The 21372-nt window shown below is 51.0% G+C and overlaps 1 protein-coding gene and 1 long non-coding RNA gene across 2 annotated transcripts in view; both read left to right on the forward strand.

Moving 5' to 3' along the window:
• Positions 1–13954, forward strand: part of TEX264 (testis expressed 264, ER-phagy receptor) — a 126566-nt gene extending 112612 nt beyond the window's left edge. The window contains exon 6 of the mRNA XM_037905330.2: positions 13097–13954. Coding sequence (XP_037761258.1) covers positions 13097–13413 — 317 coding nt within the window. The 3' untranslated portion in view covers positions 13414–13954. The remainder of the gene's footprint in view (positions 1–13096) is intronic.
• A 1325-nt stretch (positions 13955–15279) lies between these two features.
• LOC122466476 lies at positions 15280–17728 on the forward strand. The gene is made up of 2 exons (XR_006292000.1): positions 15280–17182; positions 17235–17728. It is a non-coding gene; the product is annotated as an uncharacterized LOC122466476 (long non-coding RNA).
• Positions 17729–21372: the final 3644 nt, after the last annotated feature.

The following is a 21372-nucleotide window of genomic DNA, read 5'->3' on the forward strand; positions in this document are numbered from 1 at the left end:
CCCGCTGCCCCAGCTGGTCCCCAGGGAGGACTCTGAGAGATTCTCCCTTGGGAACTTGTCATCCGTGATTCCAGGGAGCCTGCACCTGGTGTGCAGTGACAGGGTATTCAGTGCAGAGAGCGGTGGGTGCAGGTCTGACCCTCCGCTAGTCTACAGCACTCTGTGAAACACAGCACTGCTGACCTCAGAGAACTAGGACGTTTTTTCTTGCTTTTTCCTTTCATTGTTCTTCCCTTTCTTGGAATTGAAGAAGGCCACACGGCCGGTGAAGAATCTGACCAGCCAGTCCAGTATCAGGAGCCCTGCAGACAAAGTGGTTCCCAAGTTCACTGAGACCAGAATCAGGACGCTTGGCCACACAGGACCCTGTAGAGCAGCAGCTCTCAGACTGAGAGACCTCATTTCTCTCACCTAAAACTTAGAAGTCCTTGGCATGCTACCTTGGTCATGGTAATCAGTGCAGTGAGAATGGATTCTGGGCACGACCCTGTACTTCAAACCAACCTGCCTACTGTCTACCTGCAGCCTGCTACCACCAGTGCTACATGGCCCAGCGTGTGATAACCGCTGCAGTAGAGCAATCTGTCTAGTTTGATCATTCCAGGACTAGGGCATTTGTGGTGTTTCCTCATCAAGGACCTCTTTAAGTCAAGGTGCTGAGATGCTGTGACCTTCATTGATCCTGGCTGCACAATGAGCTCCAGGCCCAGGAGAAAGCTTCTTGAACCAGTTCTGTGCTCAGACCTGTAGAAAGATTCCTGCCAGCAACAAATTCACACAGAGGCAATGGGGACATCTTAACACCCGGGCTATTAGATCAATCCTTGTTTTAACTCTGCATGAAATGAGTTTGTGGTGATCTCAGTCTCTTTTCTATTAGGCATTTAACTGCCCAGAACACCTGGTGTGAAATGAGTTCTGCAAGGTCTCAGCCTGGATCTCCCATCCCAGGCATAATTCTGGGAAAAGAAGCCCTCACTCTTCTTCCCCTCTCCCCTCCTCCCCCTTCCCCAAAGCAGAAGAGAGGGGTAGAACACCTCAGAGGTGTTTCCATTTCAGCAGGTGAATGTGCACTGAGCCAGACAGAAGCTGCAAAGTGCTGAGAGATCCCAGAATGAGAAGTGCCTGATAAACATTCATTCATTCAAGGGGGAAAACCCAGACAGGTGTAATGCTTTTCCTACAAGATCAAGTCACCTCGACACAGAAACTACATTTCCGCTAAGTTAAAAAACATGTTGTTCGTCAGGAAATAATCTCACAACTTCAGCGCCGTCTGGTTCACGGGAGGAGATTGTGGGTGTGTTGGGGGGGAGGGAGGATGGCGAGCGAAGCAGACAGGGCCTGAGAATAGGGGAAGCGTAGGTCCTCTCTGCTATATCAGTGACCCGACACAGGTCAGTAGGTCAGTCGTACCCCTCCCAGAAGACAGAGGCACGATGCCTTTGGCAGGCTGGCCACTGAATGGGGAGGGAGCATGGACTAAAGGAAGGAGATCTGCAGCAAGAACATGTTAGCAAAGAGAGAGACCCCAGTCCCACAGGTCTCCTCAGCGCTCTGTAGTCGTGATGCCAGTTCCTTGTTCAAAGCAGGAATCTCTTGATTAGCGGGAACAGGACTGAGCACGGAACTGGGTCAGGAAACCTTCTCCTGGGCCTGGCACTCAGTCCCATCTGCACCACTTCCCTCACTGCATGAATGGGGAGGAGGCTGATCAGAAGCTGCCATGTGATTCCCTTGGTAATCAGCAGCCATGGGAAAGGGAAAACTGCAAGAGCGTATGACAGTTTAGTGGAGTTTTTGGAAAAATATTCGATTATGCCACCCTCTTCCGCAGCTGCTCAGCCCCTGTCTTTCAGCTGGAAAAAAGAAAAATCAATTTCAGCTGATTTTCATCCCTTCTTTGAACCATCTGCCAGTTCTTTTACCCCTTCCCCTCCCCCCCCGATTATTATTTTTAAATCCACACCTGCAGCCAGGCCACCTTGGGCTGCGATCTCTTCAGATACCGCAGGTTCTCCCGGCTCATGGCAGGGGCTGGTGGGAGATCCTCAAGGAAAGTGAGGCTGCTGCAGGCAGCAGTGGTGGCAATGCAGTAGGTGGCGCTCTGCCCTTTTAGTCACTCCTGAGCCAGTGCATGTGGGGCACTCTGCTTTGGTGCTAAGTGCTGGTAAGTCGTGATCAGTAATATTTCCAGTCTTGCCCCTTGCACATTTGCAGTTTGAGTAACTGCATTCTGCTTCCTTAAACTCTCCCTGCTACTTGAATTTGATGAGCTACTTCCCTTCCTTTCCCTAAATTGCAGTGTGGTGTGGCTGGGTGCTGCTAAGCACCTGCTCCATCCCAGCCTGGAGGTGGGTGGTGTGCGGTGATCCTTGGGTGGATATAGACTGTAATCCTGTAAAACACTGAGAGTCTTGGGAGAGGCTGTATATCTATCAGATCACCACGACAGCGGCATTTCCAGCCCGGGGGGTTAGTGTGCATACAGGGAGAGAGATCTCCATTAGTTTCCTTCCTCCTTGCTGGAGTCGCTATGCACCGAGGTTTACACATGCGCCTTGGACTGTTCTTTGCTCTGCTTGGAGAAGAGGGAGCTGGAGTGGATGTTAACAACTGCCAGGGATCATTACCATCCTCAGTAATGTTATTGACAACACCATCAATGTGCGTGGCCCTTGACACACACACACACAGGGGCCTGGTTCTCCTCTCTTGCCAAGTAAATCAGGAGTAGCTTCACTGAACTTGGTGGATTTACATTGGAGTAAAACTGGTGTAAACGTGAGGAGAGTCAGGGCCAATGGTCCATGCTCCAGCAGCTCCTCAAAAGGATTTAGGTGCCTAACCTCCATTGATTTCAAAGGGAGTTAGGAGCCTAAATACCTTTGAGGATCTGCGCATTACAGTCTAAGGAGAATTTAGGATCACACATAGCGCTGCTCTCGTGCCTTCCATCTGAGGATCTCAAAGCACTTTATAAAAATTAATGAATTAAGTCTCATGCCCCCTCTTAGGTTATGTATATTATTATCCCCATTTTGCAGCTGACAAAATGACTTCTCCAAGGTCACATGTTGAGGCTGTGGCAGAGCTGGGAAAGCCCCTAGGCTTAGTCACAAGACCAGCTTGGAGGAAGAGCTCTAGGTTTGTGGTTGTTGATGGAGTGTCAGTGTTGGTTCAGGAGTCCCTTGGAGGAAGGTTCCTCAAAGTGAAGGAGTGGGATAGACTCTAAAATGGAAAAATCTACACGGGATTGCTCTAGTACACAGGCAGTCTGCCCCTTCCCTATAGGCCCCTGTTGGATGCTGTTGTCACAACTCAGACTGATGTCATAATTAACAATGATTGATTTTTTCCAGACAGGTTTTGTCATCCAGCCAGTTGCCCTGGTGACAGCACTAAGTCTGTTTTTAGCCTGGCACACTTGTGTCTTTCTCAGCTTTTTAATGGTGTTGTTGTCCAAATGACTGAGAAAGTGATCCAGGGACTGGGATTTGGGATGCAGAGGTGGCAACCTGGAGATGGGGACACAGATCATGGAGATGGAGGTGGGAGGGACTGGAGATGCAGATGGTGGAGACGGAGGGCTGGGGAAGGGGACACATGGTAGAGATGGCGATCTGGGGATGAGGCCGCGCGATTGTGGAGACAGTAATCTGGGGATGCGGCTCAGAATCAGAGCAGGCTAAGAGTTCTCAAGTGTCATTCGGGGCCTGACGGCAATGGACTAGAGCCAGCATGCTATTCAGAGGCAAAGGGACCCATAAGGGCTCGATTGTGATGATGATTTTTGTTGTAACTTTTTCTTCTTGGTGGAAATTGGCAAAATTAATTGGCAAAATTAATCGTCTGCCCACGTTTGTCTCAGCCCTTCTCCTCCTGGCAGACTGCTCGCTTCTGTGTCGAGCATTTTGCTGCCTCTCAGCGCATCTCCGAGTGGCTAGTTGGCTGGCTGCCCTGGGCTTCCATATGAAATGAGTTCTGCTGGGTCTCAGCCCCTCTCCAAGTGCCTGCCTGAGAGTCCTACAAGCATGAATCGCTCAGGGTCCCATCTCCTAGAGTGTGTTTGTTGCTAAGTATTTTTGTACTTCCAGGGCTTGGCAGACACCCCTGCCCCAGGAAAGGAGATACGTTGCTGCTTGTGCTCACAGCTCTCTCCCAGGAATCGGGGACATGTATTGCCTGCGCTCAGTACTCTGCTGTCCTAATAGCTCCCTCCCTCCCCTTGCCTCTCTGTAGTTTTCCAGCGGGCACCAGTCTCCTTGGGCAGCAATTACCTGTGGAATTTCATTTGGAAAGAACATTGCTGGCTTCACATGACAGATGTGCAAAGCAAAACAGCATTTTAAGACGAGTCGGTGCTGTGCTTGTGGCTGTGAGACGCTACTAGCTCTGCCTGGAGACTGGCAAAGAAAAGACAGGCTCTATGCAAGCTTCCTGCTACAGCTGTGTCAATGCACTGCAGTCTTGACCTGAACGCTGCACGCTCAGCCTCGCTGGTCCAGTCCTGGGCTCCCCACACAGCTCTGCCAGTGGCCCTAGGCCCTGCCCTTCGCCTGCCTGCTGCTCCGGTCCCGGGCTCCCCGCACAGCTCTGCCCCTGCCACTCAGCCCTGCCCTTCGACTGCCCGCTGCTCCGGTTCTGGGCTCCCCGCACAGCTCTGCCAGTGCCACTCTATCCTGACATACAGCCCCCCTGTTATTCCTGCCCTAAACTGAATCTGCCAATTGCACAGGGTTGTTGTTGTTGTTTTTTAATATGGACTCTACTTAGAGCCTGCTACACTTCTTTTCTTTTGTGCCCTGTGCCAAGCCATGCCCGCAGGGCTCAGAGGCAGGCATGTGCTCACCCCTGAGATTTTACTGCAGATTTTTCTGGGGTTTTAAGCTAAAAGTCAGGACCAAGATTTTGATAATCGCTGAGGGCTCATGGGCAGCCTCCTTGTTTGGATTCCCAGCCTTGCTCCAAGCTGGGTGCTCGGGAATCCAGCAAACAGTGGCAATCTGTGCTTGGAAGGGGCCAGAGCTGTCCTGTGAGCCCCACTGGGAGGAGTAACAGGGAATAGGAAACTTTATGCTTAGTCAAAAGAGGAGGATGTAATGAGCCCTTGGTGGTGGCGTATCCTGTGCACAGCCCAGCCCCCAGCTCTCTGGCAGTTCAGGTGGCATGACATACCTAGCCATTTGCCAGTGACCCGGGACATCATCCCCCTCAATTGACCAAAGGAGCAGCATAGAGTGAGGGTTGCATGGTCTCCCGCCTCCCTGCTGCCAGGGGAACTTGGCGTGGGTGGAGCTGAAGGAAGGAAACAAAAGGGAAGCATTGTCCAGACTCACTGGGCTTGTGAGAGGGGCTGAATTTCTCCGAGCCCCTCAGGTGGCCCCAGACCAAGCCATGATCTCTGAGTCCATTCGTTTAATTGATCCTGCATCGACAGTGCCTGCTCAATGCAGAGAAAGCGGCCCAGGCTGGGGAGACTCTTTAAGGATCCATGTCTCTTCCTGCTCCTGGTGCCAGAGCCCTCATGCTTCTAGCTTGGCGTCATGGGGGAAGTATTAGCTGGGGAAATGGCTGGGGGTTCTTAGGTGACTGCAGCAGGATGGGCTGAGCAGGTTCATGGCTGCAGAGTTGGAGGGGGAGAAGAGGATGTGGGACTATGTCTGGCTGTGGATGCTGATAGGAGCAGACCAGCAGAGAGCAGCCCACTTGACCCAGACACATGGCAGAGTTGTCAATTTTACCCAATCTTTGCTTTTATAACTTTCACATTTACTCTATATACGCTGAGCTTCTGCCCTGAGATCCCCTCAAACTAATATACATATTGGTACATTCTGGAATGTGTGTATGGGGGTGTGTGTGTAAAAAATAGCATTCAACAAAATTGTGTTAAAAGAATGTTAAGGTTACAAAATCAAGCACTCAAAAATAGGGAATTGCCAGAACTAAGGTTGCCCATGTACCCTTAACTCTGCCCCTTGTGCATATACTACAGTCTTTACTTACATGATCACATTCTATTTTTTCCACAGGATCCCAGTTTCTTTTTTACCCTCCTCATGCAATGAGTGGTCCTTTACCTTCCTTCTTACGCACCATCCACATACAATCTGTGATTATTCATTTCTCATGGGCTTCTCTCTGGAGCTCAGCACTCTAATATCTGAGGGCCTCGCAAACATTAATGAATTTATTTTCCCGACTCATGTGTGTGATAGAAAAGTATGATTATCATCCCCCCCATACCTTTATAGCTGGGAAAATGAGGCACAGAGACTGAGGCTAGAATTTGTAGACATGCCCCCTAATTTGGGGTGCCTCGATGGTTAGGTACCCAGTTTGAGATACCGTCCCCTGCCTCATTCACTGCACACCTTCCAACACCTGCAACAAAGGAGGTGAGGTCCTGCAGGAAAAGAGTGTGTAATCGTGTGATTAAAGACTATCATAAAGTCAACACAAGGAGGGCACTCTGACACTTTCCTATTTCCCAGCTCTTAAGTGCTTGACTTTATCACCTTAATAATAGATTTTGAACATAGTTTTGTTGTATATAATTATTGCTGCCAGCAATGGGCATCAAGGCCCGGATGAGTATGTAGACTGTAGTATGAGTATGCCCCCGGCTGTCCCCCAAAACTCTCCCCACGTCTGTCTGCCCTAACGGATGTGCCCTGGAATACTAGAAGTCATGCAGTGCCCCCCCCCACACCTGATCTATTCCTTTGTACCTTCCCTTTTTGCCCCTTCTGTATGGCAAGGCATAGCATCCTGGTATGGGGGCAGGACGCCATCTGGGGCAGGCATCACAGTGCTCCATGGATGTGCACGTGCAGGATTCTTCTCCAAGGGCGGCGCCATGGCTGAAAGGGCCTGCACTTAGAGAACTGGAGCGAAAGGAGAGGGCAGCAGTACCATGAAACCGTTATTGTCCTCTTCGGACTGCCCAGAGACGGGGAAAGCATTAGGCACACTGGGTTACTGAAATACAAATGGCGCTGTCCCCTGCACGGGGGAGAGGAGGGAGCCTGCTTTAGTGGAAGTGCGGGGAGCCGGACCTAATGCGGATATGCATCCCAGGAATGAACAGAGCCTTTGAAAGTGCTCATGGCTCCAGGGCAGGTGGGAGCTTTCTGTTCCTACAGCAGCGTCTCTTTGTGCAAGCTGGAGGAGGAGAGAGGGAGAAGGGAGCTGCCAAGCCCAGTAACTCAGAATTACTGCCACCTCACAGGAGCCTAAGTCTGCGCTGCCAAGATTTCTGGCTTGGGGGGCCCCAGGGTTGAATAGCTGGGGTGGGAGAGGCTGCAGTGAGATTGAGGGGCGTTGGCAGGGCTGTGTGGGCAGCCCATGACAGATCTAGCAGCAGCTGCATGGATGAATGCTAGGGATTTCAGTGAGATCACTGTTCATTTCACTAAGGTGTTCAAGCCGTGTTTCGAGAAGGAAGAGGTGACCTCCTGTGCCGGTCTTTCAAACCAACCCTGAACACCAGCTGCACAGCTGGCCTCCCCTAGAAGATCAGTCAAGATCCACAGACGACCTATGTAACGTGAGGAGCCAAGCACAGGGCTTCCCACCTCTGGGAACAGAGCCCAAGGAGCAGCATCAGTAGCTTAGCCAGGCAAATTCCCTCCAGTCAAGGGCAGTGGGGCACACACACTCAGGCCAATACACCGTGTCCTGAGGACTGGCCGGCCTCACCCCGTGCTCAGTGCATAGTGACGGGTATATTTCCACACTCTGTGCAGTGCCCAGCTGCATCAGTTAGTGACCTTGCACGCACCAGGCTTGTCAGCTGGTCACACAGGTGGGGCATCAAGAACAGAGCTTGTGGGAGAAGCAAGGTCTTGTGGCGGAACAGAGCAGTGGGTGCCAGGTAGCCTGGACTCCACTCCTAGCTCTGCCACTGACTTACTCTGGGGTCCTGGGCAAGTCATTTCCCCGCTTGGTGCCTCCACACACCCCACCCCACCCCCCGGGATATTGCGAGGTTTAACTAAAGCTTGCAGAGTGCCTTAGATAGCAGTGCCAACTATGGTGCTTTTGATTGGTTGTAATCTGCTGCTTCAAACACTAGACCTCTGACCAGTCAGCTGAAGAATCATAGAACTGGAAGGGACCTTGAGAGGTCATCTAGTCCAGTCCCCTGCACTCAAGGCAGGACTAAGTATTCTCTAGACCATCCCTGACAGGTGTTTGGAACCTGCTCTTAAAAATCCCCAATGATGGAGATTCCACACCCTCCACAGGCAATTTATTCCGGTGTTTAGTTAGGAAGTTTTTCCTAATGTTCAACCTAAACTACCCTTGCTGCAATTTAAGCCCATTGCTTCTTGTCCTATCCTCAGAGGTTAAGAAGAACAGTTTTTCTCCCTCCACCTTGTAACAAACTTTTATGTACTTGAAAACTGCTATCATGTCCCCTCTCAGTCTTCTCTTCTCCAGACTAAACAAACCCAATTTTTTCAATCTTCCCTCAGAGGTCATGTTTTCTAGACTTTTAATAATTTTTGTTGCTCTTCTCTGGACTTTCTCCAATTTCTCCACATATTTCCTGAAATGTGGTGCCCAGAACGGGACACAATACTCCAGTTGAGGCCTAATCAGTGTGGAGTAGAGCGGAAGAATTACTTCTCGTGTCTTGCTTACAATACTCCTGCTAATACATCCCAGAATGATGTTTGCTATTTTTGCAACAGCGTTACACTGTTGACTCATATTTAGCTTGTGGTCCACTATGACCCCCAGATCCCTTTATGCAGTACTCCTTCCTAGGCAGTCGTTTCCCATTTTGTATGTGTGCAATTGATTGTTCCTTCCTAAGTGGAGTACTTTGTATTTGTCCTTATTGAATTTCATCCTATTTACTTCAGACCATTTCTCCAGTTTGTCCAGATCATTTTGAATTTTAATCCTATCCTCCAAAGCACTTGCAACCCCTCCAAGCTTGGTATCGTCCGCAAACTTTATAAGTGTACTCTCTATACCATTATCTAAATCACTGATGGAGATATTGAACCGGACACAGAACCAATCCCTGCGGGACCCCACTCATTATGCCCTTCCAGCATGACTGTGAACCACTGATAACTACTCTCTGGGAAGAATTTTCCAACAAGTTATGCACCCAACTTATAATAGCTCCATCTAGGTTGTATTTCCCTAATTTGTTTACGAGAAGGTCATGAGAGACAGTATCAAAAACCTTATTAAAGTCAAGATATACCACATCTACCACTCCCCGCCCAATCTACAAGGCTTGTTACCCTGTCAAAGAAAGCTATCAGGTTGGTTTGACACGATTTGTTCGTGACGAATCCATGCTAATTATTATTTATCACCTTATTATCTTCTAGGTGTTTGCAAATTGATTGCTTAATTATTTGCTCCATTATCTTTCCGGGTATAGAAGTTAAGCTGACTGGTCTGTAATTCCCCAGGTTGTCCTTACTTCCCTTTTTATAGATGGGCACTATATTTGCCCTTTTCCAGTCTTCCGGAATGTCTCCCGTCTTCCATGACATTTCAAAGATAATTGCTAATGGCTCAGATATCTCCTCAGTCAGCTCCTTGAGTATTCTGGGATGCATTTCATCAGGCCCTGGTGACTTTCCCTATTTTAGACAATGATCCTGCCTCATTTTCACTGGCATTTACTATGTTAGACATCCAATTGCCACCAACCTTCTTGGTAAAAACTGAAACAAAGAAGTCATTAAGCACCTCTGCCTTTTCCACATTTTCTGTTATTGTCTTTCCCCCTCATTGAGTAATGGGCCTACTCTGTCCTTGGTCTTCCTCTTGCTTCTCATGTATTTGTTGAATGTTTTCTTGTTTCCTTTTATGTCCCTAGCTAGTTTGATCTCATTTTGTGCCTTGGCTTTTCTAATTTTGTCCCTACGTACTTGTGTTATTTGTTTATATTCATCCTTTGTAATTTGACAGAGTTTCCGCTTTTTGTAGAACTCTTTTTTGAGTGTTAGATCATTGAAGATCTCCTGGTTAAGCCAATCCAGGGTGGTCTCTTGTCATACTTCCTATCTTTCCTACGCAGTGGGATAGTTTGGTTTGCGCCCTTAATAATGTCTCTTTGAAAAACTGCCAACTGTCTTCAATTGTTTTTCCCTTTAGACTTGCTTCCCATGGGATTTTACCTACTAACTCTCTGAGTTTGCTAACGTCCGCCTTCTTGAAATCCATTGTCTTTATTGTGATGTTCTTTCTCCTACCATTCCTTAGAATCATGAACTCTACCATTTCATGATCACTTTCGCCCAAGTTGCCTTCCCCTTTCAAATTCTCAACCAGTTTCTCCCTATTTGTCAAAATCAAATCTAGAACAGCCTCCCCCCTAGTAGTTTCCTTCAGCTTCTGAAATAAAAAATTGTCTCCAATGCATTCTAAGAACTTGTTGGATAATCTGTGCCCTGCTGTGTTATTTTCCCAACAGATGTCTGGGTAGTTGAAGTCCCCCATCACCACCAAGGCTTGTGATTTGGGTGATTTTGTTAGTAGTTTAAAAAAAGCCTCATCCACCTCTTCTTCCTGGTTTGGTGGTCTGTAGTAGACCCCTACCATGACATCACCCTTGCTTTTACTCCTTTTATCCTTATCCAGAGACTTTCAACAAGTCTGTCTCTTATTTCTATCTCAACCTCAGTCCAAGTGTGTACATTTTTACTATATAAGGCAACACCTCCTCCCTTTTCCCCCTTCCTGTCCTTCCTGAGCAAGCTGTATCCTTCTATACCAATATTCCAGTCATGCATATTATCCCACCAAGTCTCTGTGATGCCAACTATGTCATAGCTGTGTTATTTACTAGCATTTCGAGTTCTTCCTGCTTATTCCCCCTACTTCTTGCATTAGTATACAGACATCTAAGAAGCAGTTGCATCACCTCAGTTAGGGGAGGGAAGTGAGAAAGTAGAAGGGAGCTGTGCTGACACATTCCGGGCAGTAGAGGGTGATAGAAATATGCTTTCCTTTGATGAGTCCTTGGGAGCAGACATTTTACAAAGCCTGGGTCATGGGTGGACCTGGGAGAGTCCATGCTGCAGGGTTGGAAGCATTGAGGCTGTTCTAACTCCTCTTAGATATTCCTACAAGAGCAACAATCAATGCCATGGTTTTGGTGATGTGGGCACCTGCCTACTCCGGACTAGGCTGAGGCCTTGTCCATATGGGGAAATTGACCAGCTTTAGCTCTTCTGGAGTAACTATGAAATCACTTTTATTCTGGACTAGTGTGTTCAGACAGGCAGCTGTTCCAGACTAGCTTATTCTGCAGTAGCTACACTGGTCAGTTTCCCCAAGTAGACAAGGCCTGAGATCCAGATCACTCTTCACACTGTTCTGTCACCCAGCCATCCAATGAGAGTGACTTTCACTCATTTTGAAGAGGATGAAGTTCTGAGAAGTTCCACATTTGCATTCATGCCCCGGCAGCATACAGTGTCTCAGCTGGCATTTAGGTGTGTTCCTCTGCGGTGCAGTCATTTCACTCTGCACTGCAGCATCCATGGGGACACAGGGAGGGCTAGCCCTGTCTCTGCAGACAGGGCTGTTGCTTACCATGTGGAAAAGCATAACTGTTGCTTCTCCCCAGTTCTGGGTCATGTGCATCTCATCTAAGGGTGCAGAGAATGGAGCTGTAGAAAGCACGCCCATAATGCCACAGCAATGTTGTCATTTCCTTTTTGGCTTAAAAAAATCCAGGGAAATGAAATGCAAACAACTATGTTAATGCAACATTGTGATGGCCGATGTAAACACAGAGTGGTTCAAAGAAAGGCCAAAGTTCAGGTTCTCCTAGGAATGCCTACTCATGGCTCTGCGCTGGCGTGGTTTTGGGGCTTCCCAATTCGACTGTTAACCCTTATGGGATAGTCCTGAGGTGTTTTGCATCTGCAGTGTGACCAGTTTCCTGAGAGGTGAGGTGTTAGGGGTCCTGTGCCAAGGAGGGGGAGGAGTCTGTGGCTGAGAAAAGGGAGGGGCCTGCTCAACTCGCTAAGGTGGAGCATGTCCTACACAGTGATGCCTCCTGTCCATGCTAGCCAGCCCTGCTTTTCCTCGCCTCAGTCCCACTGAGGAACCTGCATGGGGCAGGGAGCTCACATCAGGGGCATGCTAGCCTTGAGCCAGGGCAGCAGTATCCAGCTCCGAGGCTGGCCTGTGTAAGAAGGAGTCTAAAGAGCAGACGGCTCTGCTTGCCTGGGGAGGAGGCAGAAGGGCTCTCTTGATGCTGATAGGGAGGAGGGGGCATAGGAGAGGCTAGGATGTTGAATGGGGATATCATTTGGAACAGGGAAGGAGGAGGGATGGAGCTTGGGCTGGAGCAGGACGTAGTGAAGGAGAAAGACTAGAACAAGTTATCACAGGTCACTGGTCTCTTCCTGAAGCTCTAAGGGTTAAATGTACCTTGTCCAGCATGTTCACTGTGTGCGAATTAATGCTACTCTGGGAATGTGAGCTCATACATCAGCACCGGACTTTGTAGCTGGTTACTACCATGCACACTCTATATTTTGGTGCTTTATAGTGAGTGTTGATGGGCCAAAGGACTTCACAGGGGACAGTTCAGGTGGGTTAGAACCTTTTATCTCTACTTTGTCCTCCTAATGGTCCAGTCTGGAATGAGTACAATAGAAACACCAGAATACAATGGAGATGGCCTCTGGAAGCCACATACCAGTCATAACCTCCCACCCAGTCCCCAGGAGTTTGGGATGGAGCCGAGTGAGGTGATAATATAGCAATGTACACTCTCTGGTGTTTTCTGCAGCTGAGACAGTTATTGATTCCTTTCGCATGATTCCTTTGCCCTGCCCCTCCCTGGGGGAAAGACTAGAGGAGTCGCATAGTTTTTCTGGGGTTAATCTGATTGGCAGATCTCTTACTGATGGGGATCTCTGTCTGGGAAGTTTCTTCAGTGGGGGGATGGGCAGTGGAGCAACAAGGTGAATGAGGTCTTCAAGGATAGAGATGTAGCAACAGCCTTCTCTTCGCTGCTGTGCTCAGCCCTGCACTCTACCAGCTCTGCCTTGCTCTCTCCTTCCCCTCCATGTTAACCTGCTCCTCTTCTCTTCAAAAGGGGCTGACACCCTGAGCGAGACGAGCTCCATCAGCCTGGAGGCCACGACCGACAGCAGAGAGACTTCAGTGGCCACCTCCATCCTGTCTCCCTTCACAGCTGGCCGCGGGCGGGATGAGGCGGACAATCGCAGCGAGCACAGCTACAGCGAGTCAGGGGCCAGCGGCTCCTCCTTCGAGGAGCTGGATCTGGAAGGCAACAGCGATGGGTCAGCAGGGCAGCCTTCTGACCTGAGCTATGCCGAAGAGCCGGAGACCACAAAGGCCAAGTGGGCTAAGGAGCCCACTGCTCTGGAGAAAGAGAAGGGTGAAGAATAAACCAGAGTCCTTCCAGCTTCCTCCCCTTTAGTTAGGAGGAACTGATCTGTCCTGTTTTCTTTCTCTCTAGCCAAGAGATTTCAGTCACCGATTCCCATTGAGCCCTGCTCCCTTCTCCTCTGAAGACAGATGTTCCGATTGTTATAAAGAAGGACAGCTACACTAAGGGGGAGCGTAGCTAGGAGCTGTTCCCCAGGAGCCTTCCACCCACTTGTGTGCTGTAGCAGAGAGCTGGGGGTGCAGTCTGTTTGATGAGCAGTGAAATGTTCTTCCAGGCTGCATGTGTATAAATGCGTGGTGAGCTCTCTGCATGAGCTGTGGATGTGTGTGTGTGTGTGTGTGTAACACATGTTCTCCCTCTGCCTGTCTCCCTGGTTCTCCACTGTATAAAGACACATTGACTGGCACCAAAGAACCGACAGTGGTTTTATTCCATGGGAAATGGAAATATACAATGTAAAATCGTCCTCCTGAAACAGATGTTAAGCTTTTGGGATCTGTAATAAAGCAAATGCTTTTCCTCTGAGGTGTGAGGGCTCAAGGGGAGGGTTTTGTGATTCTGTCCTTTAACGCATGGGCTCGTCTATTACCCCTGTCCTTGGAGAGCTGAGCAAGCCACATGCTTGGCACTTGCGCTGTTTCCAAGTGATTTTTGAAACAAAAGTGGTGCTCCCAGCTGATCCGAGTTTGAAGTTTCTTAGCGGCTTGCCTGGGCTGTGTGAAATGCAGTGGGGGCCATGCCATCCAGACCTTGGGGAGCAGATGTCCCCGTCACTGAAATCACCATCATTGCTGGAACTCGGCCTCCTGCATAGCAGTTTGAACAGAGAGGCCAGGAGTGAAGGCCGTGGACACCAAACTCCCTGAGGGCCCAAAATGCTCCTTCCAGGTCAGGGAAAGGCATATTGGCAGAGGCAGCAAAGGGAAGCCAGCATTGCTGCCCCTGTGCCATGGTAGAGAACTTCAGGGTCTAGGGTTGCCGGTCTGACTCCAGTCCCCTTAAAAGTCACTTAGAATAAAACCTCTCAACTTGTCACTCAAATCCTCGTCTCCAAAGATGAAGTCTGATCCAGCCAGCTGCCTGCTCTGTCTGTTCCCACCATCTCCTTTCCCGCCCTGTTTCCAGCCAGACCATGTCCCAGGCTTGACATATCTAAAGACACTCTTGCATCATCTATTGCAGCCTCCTTGAGTATTTTCAATGGACATATTCCTTTGTGGAGGGGATTGGGGTGGCAGGGAGCTGGTCCGTGTTATTCTTTGTGATAGATTTGGGGAATAAAGTCCTTTCCTGGGTTAGGTTACAGATTCCTGGGTGTTGTGCTGTGTTATAGAAGCGTCTGTGCAGGAAGGGTGGCTGGATGTGGTAGAGCAGAAGTCATGCAATGGCGTCTGTCACAAGGTGCCTCCCACATGAGACGCCCTCCTGCAGCAAGTCAAGGCACAGTGTGACTCAGTTTCCCTCCTTCAGAATCCCCAGAAATATCCAAACAGTCTTCTGAGGACTAATGGCTGTGGTGGGGTTAATTGATTAAAAAAGAAAGCCCTGTGTGCAGAAACCCTAACAAAACCAGTCCCAACACCATAGTTCAGACAGTATGTCAAACAGGGCCCTGGTGTTCCTTTCCTTTCCCCAGCTCTCCAGTACGGCTCCTTCGTCCCTCACCATGCCCCAGCTCTCCGGTACAGCTCCTTCCTCCCTCGCCATGCCCCGGCTCTCCGGTACGGCTCCTTCGCCATGTCCCAGCTCTCCGGTACGGCTCTTTTCTCCCTCGCCATGCCCCGCGGGGCTCTCTGATACAGCTCCCTCCTCTCTTGCCATGCCCTGGCTCTCCAGTACGGCTCCCTTACCATGGCCCGGCGCTCCGGTACGGCTCTGTCATGCCTTGCTAGTCTCCGGCTCTTGAGTATGGCTCAAGTATTCCTCACCATGCCGCATTCTCAGCCTGGCCTGGCGTACAGCAGGCATCTCAAGCTACTGGTCTCAATCTTCAGCCCTCTCCTTTCTTCTCTGGCCATGGTGCTCTGACTCCTCAGCCCCTCCACAGGCTCCCTGCTAATTTTTCACTCTTTCCAGGGGCAGCCTGCAGGGAGCTTCTCTATGGCTTTCCCCAAAGACCTCTTCCTGTCTCCTCACTCCCAGGTCTTTCTGTCACCAGGTCTCCTCCCCTCAGATTCTCCCTCGTTCTTTATAGCACTCAGGTGCTGTCCCCTCCTTAATTGGCAAAACTGGGAGCGGCTGTTCTGGCACCTGGACCTACTTCAATCTCAGGGGGCAGCATGCCAGTGCTGGATCTGTATCGGAGCTAGTGCAAGGGCAGGGTTCTGGGGGCAGGAAGCCAGGAGAGTCAGTGCAGCTGGGGCTAAGTGCTGGTGGTTGTCAGATGCCTTAGCCTGGTGGCACAGACGGGAAGTATTCGGTGCAGCCCAGGGGGTGCAGGGATATCCCAGTATTGCAGATTCTTAGGTGCTGTAGTTGAGGGGAGCTGGTGTCTGGGTGCTGGAGATTCCTGGATGCTGTTATTGCTCTACTTTGGTCTCATTAGCTTTTCCTTGATGTTGTGTTGTAGCAGAAACCGTGTTTAACAACTGTGAGTTGTACTATTCGTTCTGCCCTTGTGCTAGCTGCAAAACCCTAAATCTTAGAGTCCTCATGGTGGAGTGGAGACTCCATGATGCCCATCTGTTGCTGGTGACATAACCTGTAGATTGGGGTGGGTCTAACACATCTGCCTCAAGGATCTAAAATGAAGCTCTGGCCCTGATCCATTCCTGGTGTAAGAGATGGAAGCCCTCCTGAAGCCCACGGAGATACAGTGGAGACGGCTTGGAGTCTGGGATCCGTGAGAGAAGAGCTGTGAGTTTTCAGAGCTCTATGGCTGTGACTTAGTGAAGGCACTGAGAACAGGGAGGGAGAGAGGAGGGGGTTTGAAAGGGTTGATCTTCCCCACAGTGCTGCTGCTCCTTTTGCTCACGTCCTGCTTGCGGGGGTCTTGGATCAATGTCTCGCTCCGCGTTTGTTAATGGACCTGGATCCATACTGCGTGAATGGAGTTCAGCACTCAGCAGAGCATCAGGCTTGCCTTGTTCCTCAGCATCGACTCAGCCTGGGGGGAAATCAGTGGGGATGCAATTATCAGAGCCATCCCCGTTGCCCTGGCGGGTCTGCCTGGCAGCTCTGCCCCCTCGCCCAGCCCTCCCCTTTGCATCTTGATTCCTCTGTGCTGTTGCTGCTCTTGGCACCACTGTAAATCTATCCCAGTGCTGGAGGTGCGTATGAGAGCTAGTGCTCAACACGGGCAGTGGGCAGCACCTTGCTTTGGGAGGACGCTTTGCCTGCCCCCTCCCACAAAGGTCATAGCATCTAGAAGCTGGAGCAGACACGTCCTCTGAATATAGACAGTTGGCTGGGGATTAACCCCTTGGGTTGGGGGTTAGGGTTTTCCTAAGTGGCATCACCATGCCCAATGCCCCAGCTATTGGTGGCAGGTCCTATGGTGTATGGGACCACCTGGATCTCACTGCAGCTGGCTGTGCTTAGTTGGTTCCTTGTGACATAGCAATGGCTGATGGTGCCCCTGGATTTACTTGAACATCACCAGCTGCTGCTGCTTGGCATGCAGTGGCATTCCCTGGGCATCAGTTGGGGCATCAAAGAGCAGATCCTCAGTGGTGCCAGCTCTGAGGGAAGAGTTTACTTATGAAGCATCCGCCATTTCCAAAGGCTGTGTGTTTGTATCTGTGTGTACCTGTCTTTTCCTGTATGCATGTGTGTGTGCATGTCTGAGTGTATACGTGCATGTCTGGGTGCCAGTATGCAGGCGTGTGTGCATGTGTGAGTGTACACATGTATATCTGAGTGCCTGTATGCAGGTGTATGTGCATGTATGGGTGTACATGTGTATATCTGGGTCCCTGTATGCAGGCATTGTGTGCATGTCTGGGTGTACACATGCATGTCTGGATGCCTGGATGCAGGCGTATGTGCATGTCTGTGTGTATAGGTGCGTGTGTGTGTGTGCTTGGATGCAGGGATGTGTACCTGTTTCTCTGGGTCTGTGGGGGCATGTACGTGTGCAGAGGAAGGAGCAGCAGGAGTGTCAATAGAAAATGCACTGTCCTTCCCCCCAGATTTTGCTGACATATGGAAATATTATCCCCTCTCTGCAGCACTGTTATATTGTTTTTTAAAGAAAAAAGTAATTTTGCTCCATTTCACAGTATCTGCTGCTTATTTGTGAACCCTGCTGTGAGCGGGGAAGAGCTGTCAGTGTTGGGGCTTTCCATTTGCCATTTAAAAACAAATCCCATGTTGTTTGAGTTTATTGCTTTAAAACTGTGTGTGTGTCTGTGTTCAGCCCTCCCTATATGCATAGCCATTGTGTGTGTGTACACACCCCTCCCTGTATGCATGGACTGTGTGTGTGTGTGTGTGTGTGTGTGTGTGTGTGTGTGTAAACACCCCTCCCTATATGCACAGACTCTGTATATGTGTGTCTGTGTACATCCTTCCCTATAGGCATGGACACTGTGTGTGTGTGTTTAGATGCCCCTCCCTGTTTGCATGGACACTGTGTATATGTATGTCTGTGTACACCCTTCCCTATATGCATGGACTCTGTGTGTATGTGTGTCTGTGCACACCTCTCCCTATATGCATGGACACTGTATGTGTGTGTGCACCCCTCCCTATATGCATGGACTCTGCATGTGCACATATGGGTGCAAGGACTCCCCTTTGTGTGTATGTGTGTGTGTGTAAGGGCACTATGTGTGGGCATGGACACACGTCCCTGGCTGTAGGAGTGCATGGCTGAGTATGTGTAGATGGGTGGGTGTGTGTGGCCAGGAGTTTGAGTGTGCATGAGTCTGGGCTGTTCGGCGTGTGCCTGGATTGGTCCAGGTGGGTATAAGTGTTTGCCCATCCATGTGGCTAGGTCCATATGTCAGGCAAAGCGGGGCTGAACCTTTGTGCCAAGGCATCTCCCACTTGGCCGGGCTGCGTGTGAGCAGCGTGAGAGGAGCTGCCCTGTTGCTGCAGGGTATCGGGGATCATGAGCGAGAAGGGGCATGCTGGCATGGGCCCCTGGGGCATTCTCCTCTGGCAGCCCATGGCCTCCAGGACTCGTTTGTAGACAGTGGGCACAGTCACCACCCTCCCGCTGCAGCCCCAGCGCTTTCACCAGGGTTTAAAACGCCAAGGCCAATGAGTGGAGCCATCAGCCATCCCCAGCGAGGGGCCAAGCTGTGCTGGACTCCAGGCACCATTCCCTGGCTCTGAACCGCCTTCCTCCCGAGACCACTGGCCAAGAGGGGTAGGTGGAGACACTCAGTCCCTCCTAATACCACCCCTTCCCCTGGACGAGGCAAACCTGTCTCTTTTGGGATAGAGTGCAGGCACCTGAAGGGGATGAGAGAGCCAGTCCCCTTATTCAGTGGTTTTCAAACTTTTTTCTGGGGACCCAGTTGAAGAAAATTGTCGATGCCTGCAACGCAATGGAGCTGGGGATGAGAGGTTTGGGGTGTGGGAGGGGCTCAGGGCTGGGGCAGAGGGTTGGGGTGCAGGGGTGAGGGCTGTGGGGTGGGGCCGGGAATGAGGGGTTCAGGGTGTGGGAGGGGGCTGTGGTCTGGAGCAGGGGGTTGGAGTGCTGGAGGAGGTCAGGGCTCTGGGCTGGGGGTGCAGGCTCTGGGGTGGGGCCCGGAATGAGGGGCTTGGGGTACAGGAAGGGGTTCCAGGTTTGGGGGGGCTCAGGGCTGGGGCAGGGGATTGGGGCGTGGGGTTGGGGCATGAACTTACCTCCTGGCCAACGTGTGGAGCCCCATGGCCCCCCTGCCTAGGAGCTGGACCTGCTGCTGGCTGCTTCCAGGGTGCAGCGCGGTGTCAGGACAGATAGGCACTAGCCTATCTTAGCTGGGCAGCACTGCCAACGGTTGGCGGTGCTGACCAGAGCCACTAGGGTCTCTGGGTGCTGAGCAAGGGGACCCAGTGCCTTACATGCCGCGACCCAGTACTGGGTCGCGACCCGAACTTTGAAAAACATTGCCCTAATAAAACCACTGCCGTCTGTGCTAACAGCCCCACCCTGGAGAGGGAAGTGATGGCTCCCTGATCCGCTGGGTCCGAATGGAAAGAAAGGAAGAGAACTCCTTCTGGTACATCCTCACATCCCTTGGAACGATCTGCCATGGTGACCTCCCAGCATAGCATTTCCATGCTGCCAGAGGCCTCCACGTGGCTAGAGAGGGGTAAATTCCCAGTGCAAAGCTATTCGGTCCACACATTCCTCCTAACTCTCCAGCTCTCTGTCTAATACAGGGGTCCAGAGCACACCCCTCCCTGCTGCATGGCAGGTCTGGATTGTTAACTCCCTGCAGCTGCCCGCAATGGGTGGCTGAGCCCCTGTGAACGTGTGTCCCTGGGAGACCTTGGGGTGAGCAGTGACTCCTGATGACTCCAGGCCACATCTGCCTCTGGCTTCTGAGCACCATTCTGCCTGCTGGGGAGTGAGGCAGAGAAGGCATTGTGAAAAGCCGGGGAAATTCATTTTGTTGCAGTCTCGCTCTAAGGTGGTCTGGTGGTGCTGTGCATGGCATGGCAGCTCCTTCTCTGGGGACTGCGGTGATGGGGAGTGGGGAAGGTGGGAGCTAGGTGCACAAGCAGCTAATGCATAAGCCTTTCCTCTCTGGCCTCTGGTTCTGGTTGGGCCCCAACTAACACCGAATGACTTGGACCCATCTTAGCCATAACCAAGGCACAACTGGCCATGGTGGCCGGTCTCTGTTTAGGAGAGACACAAGTGCATAGGCTAAACCGGATGGGAGCCTGGGTGCTGCTTGTCGGGGGAAGATGCAGTAAGGAACGTGTCATGGCACCCTGCCTGACTCTGCCATTGCTGTCTGCCTGGCCCCTTGGCAACACCAGAGCCCAGTTCAGACTGAAGCGAATGCTGGGCTGTAACTGTGGGTGTTGCTCTACTTTGAAGCACCAATGGGGCCTGAAACAAAGCAGGGCCAGGGTAAAAATCTGGGATTGCAGAGCCAGCCAACATGGGCTCGTTGCACTGGACTTTCAGGCAGCAAAGGCTGAGCACAAATAAAGTCCTGATGCCAGATGCCCCTCTGGGGGTAACTATTGAAGCCAAGGGATTTGTATGAAGGAAGAATTTTGTCCCTGGCAGAAATAGCTTTGAACAAAACAAATTGTCCCTGCGGGTGGCTTGTTTCTGTTGAACCGCAGTGGGTGAGCTGCAAGGGCTCTCCTCTCTCTCCCCACCGCCTCCTGCAGTGGTGAGTCTCCTCTAAATGGGGCCCAGACCCACCCCAGAGTCAGGCCTGGTCGCTGTGGTACCACCTGCTCCACGCTGTGCCTTTTCTCTGGGAAAGGGACCTGGGCACTGGATCTCAGGTCCCATCAGGTCCCATGGAGGGAGCTGCCACTTTCACACTGGGGTCCTTAGAACTCCCTTCAGGTGGCCCCTAGTTTGGAGCCGAGCTCTTTTCTGAAACGGGCCCCTGTGATAGTGCAGGGCACTACAGGCAAGCCATGGGTGGAGGAGAAGGGAGTGGGTGTAAGAATGCCCTGGTTGATGGTGGCATAAGTAGAACTGGGCCTGAACCGATGAGCTCCGAAGACCCCTGGACTTTGGGGAAGTTCAGACCTGATCCCCTCCTTTGCACCTGTCTCCACATCTCTGACCGGGCTGATTCAAATACCTCTCTCCAAACACCACCACCCCACAGTGCTCAGTTCTGGATTGGCAACATCCCTCTTGTCCTAAGAACAAAGGGTGAGTGGAGCAGTACAAATATGGTGCTCTGAATGGCTCTCACAGAGGCCCAGATCTCTAGAGTGGCTTGCAGTGCCCAGAACAGCTCAGGTGAGCAGGCACAAATGGGTATGTGGGGGCACATATCCAGACTCACTCTTGCCTCAGATGGTGCACAGCAGTGAACCGGGCA

The sequence above is a fragment of the Chelonia mydas genome, chromosome 7, assembly GCF_015237465.2.
Source record: "Chelonia mydas isolate rCheMyd1 chromosome 7, rCheMyd1.pri.v2, whole genome shotgun sequence".
Lineage (NCBI taxonomy): Eukaryota > Metazoa > Chordata > Testudines > Cheloniidae > Chelonia > Chelonia mydas.